At 47.2% G+C, this 18,740-nt stretch overlaps 1 protein-coding gene across 1 annotated transcript in view; it reads right to left on the reverse strand.

Moving 5' to 3' along the window:
* CLASP1 (cytoplasmic linker associated protein 1) overlaps positions 1-18,740 on the reverse strand; it is a 273,563-nt gene that overhangs the window by 19,180 nt on the left and 235,643 nt on the right. The window contains exons 36-37 of the mRNA XM_081096080.1: positions 14,717-14,907; positions 13,024-13,152 (exon numbers count right to left, since the gene is read on the reverse strand). Of these exons, the coding sequence (XP_080952206.1) occupies positions 13,024-13,152; positions 14,717-14,907 (320 nt within the window). The remainder of the gene's footprint in view (positions 1-13,023; positions 13,153-14,716; positions 14,908-18,740) is intronic.

Consider the following 18,740-nt stretch of genomic DNA (forward strand, 5'->3'; position numbering starts at 1 on the left):
AGCTCCGTCCAGTGGGAGGAGGTGCAGCGTCCACATGGTCTGGACCCCGCAGGCGAGTCCTCACATCACCAGCTCCGTCCAGTGGGAGGAGGTGCAGCGTCCACATGGTCTGGACCCCGCAGGCGAGTCCTCACATCGCCAGCTCTGTCCAGTGGGAGGAGGGAGAAAAGCAAAGCTCCCGGTTCAAAGTGTGGAGATCTGAGTTTGGACCTGGTTCTGTCGTCTGGTGATCTTGGGAAAATTTATTTTACTTTCTAGGCCTCAGTTCCCTCATCAGTAAAATAAGGGGGAGAATCAGAAGAATTTCTACATTATTTTTGGGTTTCAAAACCTTCTCTTCTACCCCTACTGGTTTATACTCCCCCTAGACACATTTCAGGAGGCAGACTCTGAGTGAGATGGTCTCCACCGCCAGCCATCACATCCTCGCTGGGAGGCAGACTCTGAGTGAGTTGGTCTCCACCACCAGCCATCACATCCTCACTGGGAGGCAGACTCTGAGTGAGATGGTCTCCACCACCAGCCATCACATCCTCGCTGGGAGGCAGACTCTGAGTGAGATGGTCTCCACCGCCAGCCATCACATCCTCGCTGGGAGGCAGACTCTGAGTGAGATGGTCTCCACCGCCAGCCATCACATCCTCGCTGGGAGGCAGACTCTGAGTGAGATGGTCTCCACCGCCAGCCATCACATCCTCGCTGGGAAAAGCAGGCTCGGGGCGCAGTCTGCCGCTTTCCAGTGAGTGAGGGCTCTCAGGCGGGGCCTTCCTAGGCCTTACCCGCAAGAGGCTGACTAGAGAGGTTTCTGGCTTCATCTTTTCGTTAGAAGGTATTCACTCACAAAGGAAATGGGCTTCTGGCCACACCTCAGGATTGGGCCCATGAAAAACTGGAGGTTCATAACTATAACGGTTTAGGTGTGTTCCTCAACAGCCAGTCCCACCAGCTGGAGGCTGGACGAGAACAGGCACTCCTCCAGCCCCCGGGCTAACAGGGAAGCATACCGCGGTGCGGGGACATAAAGTAGTTTCCCAGTTCACGCCCCGCACTGTCCTGAGAGCCACTGACCGACCGACTGCGGCACTGCGGCTGCTTTCCCGAGGGGCGCCCGAGCCGCGCCCCGCACAGGGTGTGTTGAAGACGCGGCTGGACAGTGGTTTTCGTTGCTCTTTGGAGCGGCACCTCACTCACTACGCTGCCTTCTGACCCTCCACCCTGTCCTCCGGCTCTGGGGTTTGTCCAAAGGACTGCATGAAGCAGAAGCCCTGGTCCCCAGAAAGTTCTCCTTCATTTTTAAAGTAACATTGGTCTAACTTTGTTTTTTGTTTTAATTCCTTAAGTCATAAAGCATTACATTAACTAGAAATTATTTAAAAATTACAAATAAAACCCTGGAAATTTAAGAGTGGCTGCTTTATATTTACAGAAGACTCGGACGTCCCCACACAAGCCACAGCACCTGGGGCTGGACTCCCACGCGCCACACATCACGCGCCAGCACGTCCGCGCAGGGACGTGAGGCGATGGCGATGCTGCCTCTGCTGACAGGCCAGTTATCAGAATGTACTGGTGACCAAACCGTCTCCATTACAGATGATCTGTAAGAAACTGAGCGGGAGCAACAAGCATCCTTACACTCAATGTGCATAAAACGATGAGTAATTGGCGTATCGACTATTCACCAGGTAGAGAGCCTCCTGAGGACGGGCTGTCCGACAGCAGCTTAGGAGCGATCTGCGCGCAGCAGGCACTGGAAGCACATCTCCACGTCACTGTCTTTCCTTCCCACACGGTCACGCTCGCGCGGGCGCACGGAGCACCTGGGAATGAGCTGCGGAGCTGGACGTGCAGAGGCTTGACCCAAAACAAGGCTTCCTGCCTCCATTCAGACCTCACACTACCCCGGAACCTCGTTCACTGCATGAGTTCCCTTATGGAATCCTCTCTTAATCAAGGAAGGTGAGACTCTGTACCCCTCCCCACAAACAGATGACAAACTGAGATGGAAAGAGTGAGTCAGTAGTTCTCTTTCAAAACAGAAAATGGGCTTGAGCTTTTAAAAGGCCACTGTCAAAAGCCTTAGCCCTTTCAAAGTGTTTGCTAAAAGCTAACACTACTGTAACCATAGTAACTTCACTAAGGGGCCCTGAGATGCTAGAGCATGTTTTATTTACTGAGAAGGTAAAAAACGAGGACCTGGAGAATGAGAGAGATTTACTTATTCAACTAGGAAACATGAAAACATGCCCAAGCTGGCAAGCACTACCCTTTAAAATAAAAACTCGAAACTGGCATCGCAACCCTCTGTCTTGGCTACTATAGAATGTGTCAGCTCAGGATGCAGATGCCTGAGGTAGCCTCCATGCCTGGTACACTTTCAATATTTAAAAAGCGGGTTTGCATGCACAACTCTTTTTAAAAGACTCCAAGAAAACAGAACATGGCTCCTAAGATGACACACCACCTTATACCAGCCTTGCCTCATTCATCTTCCATAGGCTTTTATAATAATGTCAATTTATAGAAATGGCATTTCAAAAAGTTGGCCTTCACTGCTATAGTCCCACAGACGGAATACCAGTGTGCACCATGGCGTGGCCACCACCACGGAGGGCAAGGGAAGACGTGGGTGCGAGGTGTGCCCTGTGCCAGCCTCTCGGCCTAGTGCTCTTCACCACCCGCCGAAACCCGGGTCCTGTCTAGGAATCCAAACCTCCAGAGAGGGGAGCCCCGGGATGGCCCACTCTGAAGTACTGATTAGACAGGAACGCAGGCTCTGCCGCCCTGGCTGGTGTAATAACCGGGTCTACAGACACTTAGATCCTTTTCAATAAATGTCCAAATAATGTCTGAATAAGTGTCTGCAATGATGAGAAAGTATGACCAGAGTAATACTGTGTGCAACATCATATGCCAGGACGATGGCCACAACACAAATTATTTTGCCCTAAAAAACAAAAACAAGGAACAGAGACAGATTGGTTAAAATAAGAGCAAGACTAGAAGAATTTTGAAGGAAACGGAAAAGAAAAACAAAAACAAAAACCTACATACATAGGTGCCCAAGTTAGGAGCTTCTGGCAAACAGGAGCCACACTTTGTCAGGGAAGCCGAGGGCAGTGCATGGGGGAGGCTGCAGGCAGCATCAGCGACAGGGTGCGGATGGCAACTGAGGGCCCTAAATTGACTTTCAATAGTAGGTTTTCCTGCCTTTGTCCCTGCGGCAATTTAAAGGACTTCACACCTAAGAACTTCTCTCCTAAATTTCTCATTTTGCAGGGAAAAAATAGTGAGATCTCTCAAGAAAACAGTAAACAGCAAATGGATGACTTAATTCTGTTAACTTGTACTTCTGAGGGCCCACGTCAGTCTCAAAGTTGAAGATCAGGATGCCCACTTTATTTTTATTTTTTTAAAAAATATATTTTATTGATTTTTTACAGAGAGGAAGGGAGAGAGATAGAGAGTCAGAAACATCGATGAGAGAGAAACATCGATCAGCTGCCTCCTGCACATCTCCCACCGGGGATGTGCCCGCAACCCAGGTACACGCCCCCGACCGGAATCGAACCCAGGACCCTTCAGTCCGCAGGCCGACGTTCTATCCACTGAGCCAAACCGGTTCCGGCAAGGATGCCCACTTTAAAGACGGACCTCTTTCAAAGGGGCAGCCAGCAAGTGCCACACCTTGCAGATGGCTCAGTTTCACCTCAACGCCACATTCTACATATGTCCTCCCCAGTGAAACACCTGATGTCATATATGCAGAAGAACACCAATTTTATTTTGCTTTTTTTGTTCATGTATTCTCATTAAGAAAAAGCTATTGTACAAAAAACAAACAAACAAACAAACAAAAAACACAGGACAAGAGGAAAAAAGTCAGCACAAGTCAGTTGCCTCTTAAAACAGACACATACCTGGTTTGTAACTTGGTTCTGCCAGGAGTCGCCATGCATTAGCTGGCAAATTACGGCACCTCCTGTGACCTTCTTCCCTCACCCGGGAATAATTTTGTTGACTATATTAGTTCATCTGGTCCTCAGATTGTTTTTTAAATCCTCACCCAAGGCTATGTTTATTGATTTTAGAGAGAGAAACATTGATCAGTTGCTTCCCATACACACCCCCAGCTGGGGATTGAACCTGCAATGGAGGCATGTGTCCTGACCAGAAATCGAACCTGCAACCTTTTAGTGTGTGGGACAATGCTCCAATCAACCAAGTTATTTAGGTCTAAAGTATTTTGTTCAAACATGAGTGATTATCATCATCACGCAATCAAGCAAGATTTCGAAAGCCTAAGTTACTGGTTTGCAAACACAAGCATCACTGAAGATTAAAAGCGGCGGCAGAGTAAGTGGATGCTGCACAGACATGCTCCCAGGAACAAACTGAAATTACAACTGAAACACAGAAAAACTTCCTGAATAATCAACGGAAGACTTGCTGGAGAGAACCCTGACATGGAGGACAGAAAGTGGAGACCGCATAGAGACTGGCAGGAGGGGCAGAGGCACCAAAGGGCTGGCTGGGCGCCCACAGACAGCAACTGAGTTCTGAGGGGTATCTCAGCTGTGGGGGTTGCCACTGAGAACTCTGGGATCTAATCCCCAAGCTGGGCCCCCCAGCAGAGAACACCAGGACTGAGGAAGGTACGCACATAACATCTGGCTGTGAAAAGCAGTGGGGGGCTGTCTGCCAGAGAGTAACAGCTGAAAATTCAAACACCCTCTTAAAGGGCCAATGCACAAAATTCCCTGTGGAGCCACCCACCTTGTGCTCTGACAGAGGGAGGGTGAAGTGGACTGGAGCTGTGAGGGCAGAAGCCAGGACTGGGGACTCGGGGGATGGAGCTCAGAAGGCAGACACTAAGTTTCCTGGGCTGAGTTATTCCCTCACACAGCAGAGGACATCTTTCCCACATAGACATCTGCCTTGCCTGGGGGGAAGACAGTTGACACATCCTACTGAAAAGAACCTTGCCCTGAGGCCACTTAAGATATTAAAAATAACAATTAGCCTCCAGGCAGTAGCAACCACCCCACCCTGTTGAAAAAACTCTCCCCACACCTGAGGACGATTGTGGGGGGGGGGGGGGTGGTGGTGGTGGTGGGGGGGGGATTTAAAGTTGGAATCCTATTAGTCCAGCAGTTCTCAACCTGTGGGTCACGACCCCCTTGAATGACCCTTTCACAGGGGTCGCCTAAGACCATTGGAAAACACATATATAATTACATATTGTTTACAGTAGAAAAATTATAGTTATGAAGTAGCAACAAAAATAATTTTATGGTTGGGGGTCACCACAACATGAGGAACTGTATTAAAGGGTCGTGGCATTAGGAAGGTTGAGAACCACTGTACTAGTCTGTAGGCAGAGGTGGTCTCTGGGGGCTTTGAGTCTTTGCCTGCTCTAATTAGTCAGAAACAGCCTTTAACACTGTCTGCACTAGAGATTGAGAAGTGTAGGAAGATCTACCCAATACATAGTCACAAAACCAAACAGAAAGCCAAAATGAGGAGACAAAGAAACAACCCCCAAATGAAAGAACTAGAGAATTGTCCAGAAGAAGAGATAAATGAAGCAGAGATAAGAAATGTATCTGAAACAGAGTTCAGAGTAATGGTGGTAAAGATGCTTAACAGCATGAAAAAGATACAGTAACGATGAAAAAAGAATGGTCTGAGATAAAGAATGACATAACACAAATAAAGAACATGTTGGAAAGAACACACAGCAGATTAGGAGAAGCTGAGAATCGAATCAGTGAATTAGAAGACAGACTTGAAAATATCACTCAATCAGAAAACTAAAAAGAAAAAAACAATTACGAAATAGAAGGACAGCTTAAGGGAGCTGTGAGACAAAGTGAAACATAACAATATTAGAATAGCAGGTGTGCCAGAAGACGCAGAAAGGGAGAAAGGCATAGAGGAGGTGTTTGAAGAAATAATGGCAGAAAACTTCCCTAACCTGGTAAAGGAAAAAGTCACACAAGTTCAGGAGGCACAGAGAACCACAAACAAGAAGAACCTAAACAGGCTCACACCCAGACACATCATAATTAAAATGCCAAAAATTAAAGACAAAGAGAGAATCTTAAAGGCAGAAAGAGAAAACAAAACTCTTACCTACAAAGGAGTTCCCATAAGATTGACACCTGATTTCTCATCAGAAACTCTACAGGCCAGAAGGGAATGGCATGAAGTACTCAAGGTAATGGAAAGCAAGGATCTGAGACCAAGGTTACTATATCCAGCAAGGCTATCATTCAAAATAAACAGTCAAATAAAGAGCTTCCCAGACAAAAAAGGGCTAAAGGAGTACATCACCACCAAGCCAACATTACAAGAAATGCTAAAGAGACTGCTGTAATGAGAAGAAATGGAGAGAGAAAACTAGGCATACAGAATTAAAATGGCAATAAATAAGTACCTATCAATAATAACTCTAAATGTAAATGGACTAAATGCTCTAGTCAAAAAGCATAGGGTAGCAGAATGGATACAAAAACATGACCCAACTATATGCTGTCTACATGAGACCACCTCAAAATGAAAGACACACATAGGATGAGAGTGAAAGGATGGAAAAAATTTTTCCATGCAAATGGAAAAAAAAAAAATGCTGGAGTAGCAATATGTAGTAGTAAAATGAAGGCTATCACAAGAGACAACAAAGGTCACTATATAATACAGAAGGGATCGATCCAACAAGAAGATATAAGCCTGGTAAACATATATGCACCCAACATAGGAGCACCTAAATATATAAAAAATCTTCTAGAGGATTTTAATGGAGAGATCGACAACAATACAGTCATAGTAGGGGACTTTAACAACCCAATGACTTCACTGGATAGATATTCTAGACAAAAACTTAACAAGGAAACAGAGACTCTAAAGGACACACTGGATCTGATGGATTTAATTGACATTTATAGAACATTTCACCCCAACGCAGAATATACATTCTTCTCAAGTGCACATGGGTCATTCACAAAGATAGACCACATGTTAGGACATAAAACAAGTCTCTACATATTCAAGAAGATTTAAATCATATCAAGCATCCTCTCAGATTACAGTGGAATGAAATTAGAAATCAACTAAAGTAAAAACACCCAAAAACATTCAAACACATGCGGCTAAATAGCATGTTATTAAACAATGAATGGGTTACCAACAAGATCAAGAAAGAAATAAAAAACTTCCTGGAAACAAATGAAAATGAATACACAGCAACCCAAAATCTCTGGGACACAGCAAAAGCAGTCCTGAGAGGGAAGTTCATAGCACTACAGGTATACCACCTCAAAAAACAAGAAAAATCAGCAATAAACTATTTAGCCCTACAACTTAAAGAACTAGAACGAGAACAACAAAAGCCCAGAGTAAGCAGACAGAAGGAAATAATAAAGATTAGAGTAGAAATAAATAATATAGAGACAAAAAAAAAATCCAAAAAAATCAATGAAAACAAGAGCTGGTTCTTCGAAAGATAAACAAGATTGATGAACCATTAGCCAGACTCATCAAGAAACAAGGAAGGAGGACCCAAATAAATAAGATCAGAAACGAAAGTGGAGGAGTAACCATGGGCATCACAGAAATAAAGATGGTAAGAAAATACTATGAACAACTATATGCCAACAAGCTGGACAATGTGGATGAAATAGACAAATTCCTAAAAAAATACAAACTCCCAAAGCTGAATAAGGAAGAATAAAAAAATCTGAATAGGCCAATAACAACTGATGAAATAGAAGAATTAATAATAATAAAAAAAACTCCCACTAAACAAAACCCCACGTCTGGACAGCTTCACAGGTGAGTTTTACCAAACATTCAAAAAAGACTATCACCTATACTCCTCAAACTGTTTCAGAAAATCCAAGAGGAAGGAACACTTTCAAACTCTTTTTATGAGGCCAGCATTATCCTAATTCCAAAACCAGATAAAGACACTACAAATAAAGAGCATTACAGGCCAATATGTCTGATGAACATAGATGCTAAAATCCTCAACAAAGTATTAGCAAACTGCATCCAGCAATATATTAAAAAGATCATATACCATAAGCAAGTGGGATTTATTACAGGGATGCAAGGCTGGTACAATATTCACAAATCAATAAACGTGATCACATAAACAGAATGAAAGACAAAAATCACATGATCATATTGATAGACGCAGAAAAAACATTTGACAAAATCCAACACCCATTTTTGATAAAAACTCTTAGCAAACTGGGAATAGGGGGAGCATATCTCAACATGATAAAGGCCATATATGACAAGCCTACAGCCAACATCATAGTCAATGGGCAAAAACTAAAACCATTTCCTCTAAGAACAGGAACAAGATAAGGATGCCCACATTCACCACCACTCCTGTTCGACATAGAACTGGAAGTGCCAGCCATAGCAATTAGACAAGAAGAAATAAAAGGCATCCAAGCCCTAGTTGGTTTGGCTCAATGGCTAGAATGTCAGCCTGCAGACTGGAGGGTCCCAGGTTCAATTCCAGTCAAGGGCACGTGCTCAGGTTGCAGGCTTGATTCCCAGTAGGGGGAGTGAAGGAGGCAGTGATCAATGATTCTCTCTTATCACTGGTGTTTCTCTCTCTCTCTCTCTCTCTCTCTCCCCCTTCCTCTCTGAAACCAATAAAAACATATTTAAAAAATATAAATAAATAAAAAATAAACGGCATCCAAATTGGAAAAGAAGAACTGTCATTATTTTCAGATGACATGATATTGTACATAGAAAATCCCAAAGACTCCCTCAAAAAACTACTAGACTTGATAAATGAATTTGGCAATGTAGCAAGATACAAAATTAACACCCAGAAATCTATGGCTTTTTTTATACATCAACTAGAGGCCCGATGCATGAATTGGTGCATGGGTGAGGTCTGGCCATATGCAACCATGGGGGCTGATCAAGCCAAGCTGGCAGGGGGGATGGGATGCAGGAGGTTGAGCCCACCCCTGATCAGGGAGGGGGGGCAATTGGGGGCATGTCCAGCCGGGGGGTGGGGCTGCCCCCCTTACCCCCCATCAGGCCGGCTGGCTGGCCGCAGTGCGTGTCATAAGAACTGGTTGTTCTGGCATTCCAGTGGCTTGGCTTTTATATATATAGATAATGAACTCACAGAAAGAGAAACTAACAATCCCATTTACTATTGCATCAAAAAAGTAAGACACCTAGAAATAAACTTAACTAAGGAGGTGAAAGACCAGTACTCGGAAAACTACAGGACGTTGAAAAAAAGAGATAGAGGAAGACATAAACAATTAGGAGAATATACCGTGTTCATGGATTGGAAGAATCAACAACATTAAAATGTCCATACTACTCAAAGCAATTTATAGATTCAATGCACTCCCCATTAAAATACCAATAACATATTTCACAGGCCTAGAACGAACTCTCCAGAAATTCAAATGAAATAAAAAATGACCCTGAATAGTGCAGAAATTCTGAGAAAGAACAAAGTTGGAGGGATCATAATACCAGATATCAAGCTATATTACCAAGCCACGGTACTCAAAACTGCCTGGTGCTGGCACAGGAACAGACATATAGACCAATGGAACAGAACAGAGAACCCAGAAGTTGACCCAAGCCATTATGCTCAATTAATATTTGACAAAGAAGACAAGAGCATACAATGGAGTCAAGACAGTCTTCAATAAACAGTGTTGGGAAAATTGGACAGATAGACACACAAAAATGAAACTAGATCACCAACTCACACCATACACAAAAACAAACTCAAAATGGCTAAAGAACTTAAATGTAAAATGGGAAACCATAAAAATCTTAGAAGAATCCATAGGCAGCAAAATATCAGACATATGTCGTAGCAATATCTTCACTGATACAGCTTTAGGGCAATGGAAACTAAGGAGAAAATAAACAAATGGAACTACATCAAAATAAAAAGCTGCTGCACAGCAAAAGAAACCATCATCAAAACAACAAGAAAGTCCACTGCATGGGAGAACATATTTGCCAGTGTTATCTCCAATAAAAGTTTAATCTCAACATTTACAGGGAACTCATACAATTTAACAAAAGGAAGATAAACAACCAATCAAAAAATGGGCAATGGACCTAAATAAACACTTTTCTAAAGAGGACATAGAGGAGAGAAACCAAGATGATGGCATAGGTAAACACCGGAGATTGCTGCCTCGCACAACCACTTCAAAAATACAACTAAAAGACGGAACAGACATCATCCAGAACTACAGGAAGGCTGGCTGAGTGGAAATTCTACAACTAGAAGGAAAGAAAAAAGCATACCGAGATTCAGAGGAGGTGCGGTGAGGAAGTAAAATACAAAGGTGCGGAGGTGCATGCGGAGAGGGCTGGCGGCTGAGGACACGATTGTCTTTTTCAATCGGGAGGGAGTCTCAAGCTCTGAGCTCCAGTTCCAGGGGAGTCTCTGGGGACCCAGACTCATACGGGAGAAATGGGACTGTCTGGCATTGGTCGGAACTCGAGGGCAGCTTTCTCTCGGAGGTGCTCGCAGAGATTGCTGGGGCCTCTGAGGGCAGGACTGAGAGCAGCCATACTGCTTGCTCCACCTGCCCTGTTGATCCCTGGGGCCCCGCCCCACCCAAGCTGTGCATATGAAAGGCCCGGCCCTTTGTAATCTGAAAATTACTTAACAAACTGCAGCTGGCCCAAGGCCCCACAGCAACTTGCACTGCTTTACAGCTGGCTTCTGCTGGTTAGCCACAGGCAGAGGCTAGATTAGCACCTCCTTAGATCCAAGAGCCAGTGTCCCCAGTGGTCAGAGTGGGACCATCCAATTACAACTCCTCATATCCATAAGGGACACACTCAGGGGGCAGACTCAGTGAGCACCAAAGCCCCACTGAAGCAAGTCTTGCCCCAGAAGGGTGTCTCCAGCACAGAAGTTATCCCACCGTAGACACAGCTGATTCTCACAGACAATTGGCCTGGAGGTCAATTCCTCCCAGTCATACCTACAACAATCAAGGCTTAACTACAACAAGACTGTGCACAAAGCCCACAAGGGGGTGCACCAAGAGTGTCTACCTCAGGTAATTGGGGAGGCTGAGCCACTGGGCCCTACAGGACGCTTAGCACAGAAAGCCACTCCATTGACACAAAAAGCATAAAAAATGCGGAGACAAAGAAACAGGACACAAATGACAGAAATGGAGGAAAGCAAACTACTGGATATAGAGTTCAAAGCCACACTTTTAAGGTTTTTCAAGAATTTTCTAGAAACCGCTGATAAACTTAATGAGACCCTCAAGAAATCTAGTGAGACCCTGGATGTTGTGATAAAGAACCAACTAGAAATTAAGCATACACTGACTGAAATAAAGAATATTATACAGACTCCCAACAGCAGACCAGAGGATCCCAAGAATCAAGTCAAAGATTTGAAATATGAAGAAGTAAAAAACACCCAACCGGAAAAGCAAAATGAAAAAAGAATCCAAAAAATATGAAGATAGTGTAAGGAGCCTCTGGGACAGCTTCAAGTGTACCAACATCCGAATTATAGGGGTGCCAGAAGAAGAGAGAGAGCAAGATATTGAAAACCTCTTTGAAGAAATAATGACAGAAAACTGTGAAACCTGGTGAAAGAAATAGACTTCCAAGTCCAGGAAGCGCAGAGAACCCCAAACAAAAGGAATCCAAAGAGTACCACACCAAGACACATAATTAAAATGTCAAGAGCAAAAGACAAAGAGAGAATCTTAAAAGCAGCAAGAGAAAAACCGCCAGTTACCTACAAGGGAGTACCCATACGACTGTCAGCTGATTTTTCAACAGAAACTATGCAGGCCAGTAGCAAAATTACAGTTATGAAGTAGCAACAAAAATAATTTTATAGTTGGGGGTCACTACAACATGAGGAACTGTATTAAAGGGTCTAGGCATTAGGAAGATTGAGAACCACTGATTTAGGGTCAGGCGCTTTTTGTTGATATAAGAATTGCTCTAATCGTAATTCCTTTAATCCACAGTACGCCCATGAAATAGTCACATGTGAGCCGAGAGACTGAAATGAGCACGCGGTTGTGTCTTTCGCTGGGGGGTCAAACCCATCGTCTGCAGTATAAAGGTTCCTAAAGTTCTAAATATCTGGTTCATTTTCCACAATGGCTTTTACTGGAATAGTGTTATTGAAATCATTTTTACTTAGGATGCTCCACGCACTTCCCCAGTCTGTGTAGACCTCCAGAAAGGACTGGTGATCCATGGGCTGGAACAACTAGGTAAGCAAATGGACGAGGATTTACTGCGTGCCTGTCTGCAATACATGCGCGGGGCAGACACACATCCGCTGCTCTCCAATGGCACCTGAGGTGCCAGGAACCGCAGGCGCCATTTGCTAGCCTGGCCAACATTCAGGAGCTAGTGGACGAGGCGTGGCACAGCCACAGAGGAGCCCTGCCAGCAGATAAGGGAAGGGAGACCCACACAGTGCAGTACCCGCTGTCGCCAAGCACCGGCCAGGAACCGTCACTGGTCGTCTCACTGAATTCTCATGAAAAGCTTAGTGGTACCATCTCTATTTACACATAAGGAAATGAGGCTCAGAGTTCGTGACGTAAGTTCTCCGGGGTTCTGGAGCGAGGCCTTGTCGCGACTTGTCCTAGGATGCCTGCATCTTCAGAGCGGATCTCGCTCTCCAACATCACCCGCATGATGCCCAACGCCAGGAAGAAACGGAAGACCTTTCCTTTGGACCAAACCAATGGGAACCACAGATGTGGGAACCCCAGGATCAGGCCGAGCCCACTGCACAGGCAGAAAGGGGGTCAGGAACCCACCACGTGACACCAGCCCCTGCACGGCGCTGCCCGCGGCCACCACGCAGCCCTGGCTCACCCCTGGGAGCGGCTCGGCCTGCGGTCAGGGAGGACTCCTGTTTGGAAGCCGCGCAGTGACTGACAGTCCTCTCTCCCCACACTGCCCACCGCGCCCGCACTTGTTTCCGCATTCCCGGTTCGGGCGGCTCACCTCCTTGTGGGAGTCTTTGTGGGCCTCCAGAGTCTTCATGATCGTCAGCTCGGCGTAGTTTTTGAATCTTGCTGGCTGGTTTCTCAGAATCTCCCGTAAAACTCTCAGCGCCAGCGCGCGAATGGAATGCTGGGGAACAGGAGGAAGGAAGACGTCAGCAGCCTGCACCCACGCACACACCCGGTGGCAGGGTCCAGGGCACCGAGCGTCCGCAGACGCCTGGACACGGTTACTCTGCTGACCTGCTGGGCTCTTGGACAGCCAGCCCCATGAGCAGCCCGTGCCCCTGGTGGCATTCCCAGGACCCTGCCCACACCTAAGAGGGGCCTGATGAAGGTTTCTTCAATGAGCCAAATGAGGACAATGGCGCTCTGGGGATGGGGACTTCCTGAGGCTCAGAGATGCAAACCACTCTGTGTCAAATGCCCGGAGGACAGGTAAACGGCGCCTGGACACCGGGACGTGTGGCCTGTAAGACTGAGCTCTCCAAGGGCAGCTGAGACCTGTCATTCTCCCGACCTGCTGAGTGATGAGGCCACGGGGGAGGGGACTGTACCAGCCTCGAGGTGCTTGAGGACCTTGAGGCCCGGGTCATGTGTCTGGAGGAAAGCCATTCTAAACAGACTCCTAATCTCAATAAAAGAGAATGGAGTTTACACCAAACACAGCCAAAAAGTACATCCTGATTCTTTGTCACTCACCTGTGCAATTCACCCTCCACCCCGTTCTGCTGCCTCTACATGACATCGCTCTATCTCCCGACCTCAAAGCCCAACCCAGGAGAAGGGCTTCAGAAACCAATGCTTTGTTTTAAGAAAAGGTGATACAGATCTTTCATCACCATTCTTCTAGCCTCCCTCAGCCTGTTCTAGACCAAACCACTAATCCTAAGCAGCAGAAAGCAATCCAAGTCAGCGTGACACTCCCAGCCTCCGGCTCCCCTGTCTCCCATTCCCACCACCGTCAGCATGAGCCTGGGCATGACCTTCACCGTGGGCTGTGTCGAATTTCAGCCCGGGCCTGCCCTGGAGCTCTTCCCCACGCTCAGGCGATTGCTGTTTCTGCTGCGGACACAGAGCCCAGTGCGGAGGGGCGCGGCTTACTTGGCAATCCCTCCATTGACTCCTGTCTCTGTGGACGGGCCAGCGGCACGGGGCAGGAAGGCAGGACTCTGGGTTCTTCCCACCTCTAAGATTACACAGCAAATGCCTAGTGTGTCACATTCAGATGTCACCGTGTGAAGAGGGCCTTTACTTTAAAATTAACAACAGAAAATAATAGGCGATGCTAACCACCCCGGTTCCGGAGCCTGGCGCGCGGCCCTGGTGCACGCGCGGGTGAACGGAGGCAGAATGTGCCGGAATGCAGCATTTCGTAGGGTCTTTAAAAAGGAATTTCTGTTTCGCAATTAAACATGAAACAAAAATAAAAGTCACAAGGAAAAAAGCTCATTGTTACAAACGACATTTTAAGCTAACAGAGTTTTAGGAAATTTTGTGTAAAGTGACCTGACGCAGGAACAAGTCCCCTCATCGACGTGAGCGTACTCTAGGTGGGGCTTGCTCCCTGGGCTCCAAGGCCAGCTCAGGCGTGCTTTGATGGAAACTGTGAGCCCAGTAGGAAAGGAGAGCTGAGCCACCCCACAAGGGCAGCCCCCCACCCCCGGAAGGGAATGCAGAAGAGCATCTCTCACGTCTTTGTCCCCAAGGGTCTCCAGGAGCAGGAGCAGGATGGTCTTGAAGTGCTCCTCCCAGACGCCCAGGCTGTCCTCCCGGGTGACCTTGAGCAGCTCCAGCAGGGCGCCCTTCCGCTCCTCCACGCGCTCGTTGTGGTTGGACAGCTCTTTCAGAAGGTCCGCCACCAAGTCCGAATGGTCAATGGGCACTTGTGAGACACAACACACACACGTTACTGCACGAGGGATGCCGGCTGCAGGTGCTGCCTCAGCGATGCAGCCGCCCTCCTCTGCCCTCCGGTCTCTTCCCATCACCCCCTCCATCCTGACCTGCGGCCGAGCCTCACTCTACACCCGCAGCAGGTCATTCCACCAAACTAACTGTCAAAACAGAGGTGGGCCCAGCCAGCGCGGCTCAGTGGTTGAGCATCGACCTATAGTCCAGGAGGTCACAGTTTGATTCCCAGTCAGGGCACATGCCGGGGTTGTGGGCTCGATCCCCAGGGGGCGGTGTGCAGGAGGCAGCTGATGAATGATTCTCTCATCACTAATGTTTCTCTCTCTCTCTCCCTTCCTTTCTGAAATCAATAAAAATATATTTAAAAAACCCAAACAAAGGTGGGAGAATACGTATCGAGCACCAATACTCAATGTCTCTACCCTGCCTTACCATCTTCCCACCTTTCCACTCAAAGAGGAGAAACCGCCATTTCTTTCATCGGTTCACAGAGAAGAAGCCCTCGCAAAGCCCGTCCTAACTCCATCTCCACTCGACAGTCCTGCGTCAGGCGCTGCCGCGGAACCCGCTCACTAGCACCCCCTCCCCCAGAGCACGCTTTCCTCAAGGCACTCCTCACAGTTCCCTCCCACCAACACCCACCCGCCCCGGAGCGTCCAGAGGTTAGGAGCTAGCACAGGAAACAGACACCAGCCAAGGTCGACTGTCAAGCTTCCCAAGGCCTCTAGCGAATGACTTGCAAGGACTTGAACCATATGGCAGGGGAGCATATCCCTTCTCTGCATGTTCTTTTAAGAGACCTCCACTCTGAATGCACTTTAAGTAGAAAGCGTGAAGAAACAAGTCAGACAAATCATCGGGAACTACTTTTTTTTTTTTTAAAGATATATTTTTACTGATTTCAGAGAGGAAGGGAGAGGGAGAGAGAGATAGAAACATCAATGATGAAAGAGAATCATTGATCAGCTGCCTCTTGCACACCCCCTGCTGGGGATCGGGCCTGCAACCCAGGTATGTGCCCTTGAGTAGAATCGAACCCAGGACCCTTCAGTCCTCAGGCTGACAGTCTATCCAAACCAGTTAGGGCAGGAACTACTTAATTTGCATGTGCACATTTCTTTAGATTCCAAAACTGGGGAACAAATACAGAAGTCTGAAATGAGAAAGAACTCTACCATTTCCCCTGCTCTCCCACCTTTTTCTTCAAGTCTTTTATTATCCAGTTGCTGAATAAATAACAACCAACATCCTAATCTCCATTCCATCTTCAATAAGACCCACAGTGGTAAGTGAAATGATGCACTAAGTCTATGAGCAATGAAAGGCCACAGGCCAGTGGTCCAGAAAGGGCAGTCAGACCAACACTAACCGAACCTCTGCCAGGGAGCAGACGCCTGGGGTGCACACTGCAGCCACCAGCAGTGAGCTCTGAACAGCCGGACTATGCTTTCACCGGCTGGACTTCTCCACGCTGCAAACCCCCACCCCCCACCCCCCCCGCGCCAGGCCCTAAGAAGTATATATGTATGCTTTTAAAAAACTGACTAAGTTGGGTCAGCTTTAGCGCAGGCAGTTCCTCTGTCATGCAGACAGCTAAAATGACTACTAAGCTGAAATAACTCAAAATTTGTCAACATGACAATGAGGTGGAAAACAAATTAAGTTCCAGATAAAATACCATCACACCGAAATATACTTACTCACTTGTTCCTCAGTAAAGGACACGGTCTTAACAGAGTCAGAAAAAGCCAGACTAGTTCTATTCCATAGTGAACATGCTACACTTGGGCAAGGAACTCAACCTTTCTGAACCTCAGCTTCTTAATCTGCAGAACCGAAACAACTGCCGCTATGTCCACTGGATGCCGTGTATAAAGCGTGAGCACTATGTCCACACTGGATGCCGTGTGTAAAGCATGAGAGCTCTTCACACTGGATTGCCGGAAGCCGGTCCATGCTTGCTGTTTCAAAGGACCTGGCATATATGGCATACTGTTCTTAATATGTTTGCTCACCTTCTTGGCACTATGTGTTTTAACCAAGGTCTCTGAGAAAGGTTGTTTCCCCAGGTAGGGATTTTCCCCTGAAGTTAGGGAGGGAATAAAACCTCTTAACTAAGTGCCAGGTGGGTAATTAATCACTTTAACTACGAACAATCATGCTTAAGCTACATAATCTTTACTCCCTGGAATGGAGATAAGAAACGCCCTAACCTTTGAAATAGAGATTGATAGGATTGGAATCAACTGGTATAAATACAGATGTAAGAAGACAGAACCTACACAGAACCTACAGACAGAAGAACTTCGCTGGAGAGAACATGGCAAAAGATCCTGGACTGAACCTGACTACAGAAATTGGCAAGAGAACCTGACTAGAACCTGGTGACTGAACCTGGCTGGAGAACCTGGACAGAACCTGGCTGGAGAACCTAGTGAGGGAACATGGCTACAGAACCTGGCTGGAGAACCTGGAGAACCTGGCTGGAGAACCTGGCTGGAGAACCTAGCAAGAGAACATGGACACAGAACCTGGCTGGAGATCCTAACCAGAACTTCACTGGAGATCCTGAACAGAACTTGGCTGGAGACCCTGACAAGAGAACCCGGCTATGATGATCACCTGAACGCTGCCTCTGTGCCATTCCTTCTTCGCCGACTCCGTCTACACCTTTGGGGACCCCTGGACCCGCTGGGGTTGGACCCCGGCACTGGATGCTGTGTGTAAAGCGTGAGAGCGCTCCCCACCTTGGATGCCGTGTGTAAAGCATGAGAGCTCTCCACACTGGACGCCGTGTGTAAAGCGTGAGAGCTCTCCACACTGGATGCCGTGTGTAAAGCATGAGAGCTCTCCACACTGGACGCCGTGTGTAAAGCATGAGCCCTTCCTCACCTTGGATGCCGTGTGTAAAGCGTGAGAGCTCTCCACACTGGATGCCGTGTGTAAAGCATGAGAGCTCTCCACACTGGATGCCGTGTGTAAAGCATGAGCCCTTCCCCACCTTGGATGCCGTGTGTAAAGTATGAGAGCTCTCCACACTGGATGCCGTGTGTAAAGCATGAGCCCTTCCCCATCTTGGATGCCGTGTGTAAAGCATGAGAGCTCTTCACACTGGATGCCGTGTGTAAAGCATGAGAGCTCTCCACACTGGACGCCATGTGTAAAGCATGAGAGCTCTTCACACTGGATGCCGTGTGTAAAGCATGAGAACTCTTCACACTGGATGCCGTGTGTAAAGCATGAGAGCTCTTCACACTGGATGCCGTGTGTAAAGCATGAGCCCTTCCTCACCTTGGATGCGGTGTGTAAAGCATGAGAGCTCTTCACACTGGATGCCGTGTGTAAAGCATGATCCCTTCCCCACCTTGGATGCCGTGTGTAAAGCATGAGAGCTCTCCACACTGGATGCCGTGTGTAAAGCATGAGCCCTTCCCCACCTTGGATGCCATGTGTAAAGCATGAGAGCTCTTCACACTAGATGCCGTGTGTAAAGCATGAGAGCTCTCCACACTGGACGCCGTGTGTAAAGCATGAGAGCTCTCCACACTGGACGCCGTGTGTAAAGCATGAGAGCTCTCCACACTGGATGCCGTGTGTAAAGCATGAGAGCTCTCCACACTGGATGCCGTGTGTAAAGCATGAGCCCTTCCCCACCTTGGATGCCGTGTGTAAAGCATGAGAGCTCTTCACACTGGATGCCGTGTGTAAAGCATGAGAGCTCTCCACACTGGACGCCGTGTGTAAAGCATGAGCCCTTCCTCACCTTGGATGCCGTGTGTAAAGCGTGAGAGCGCTCCCCACCTT

This window comes from Myotis nattereri (assembly GCF_964212035.1).
Source record: "Myotis nattereri genome assembly, chromosome: 7".
Lineage (NCBI taxonomy): Eukaryota > Metazoa > Chordata > Mammalia > Chiroptera > Vespertilionidae > Myotis > Myotis nattereri.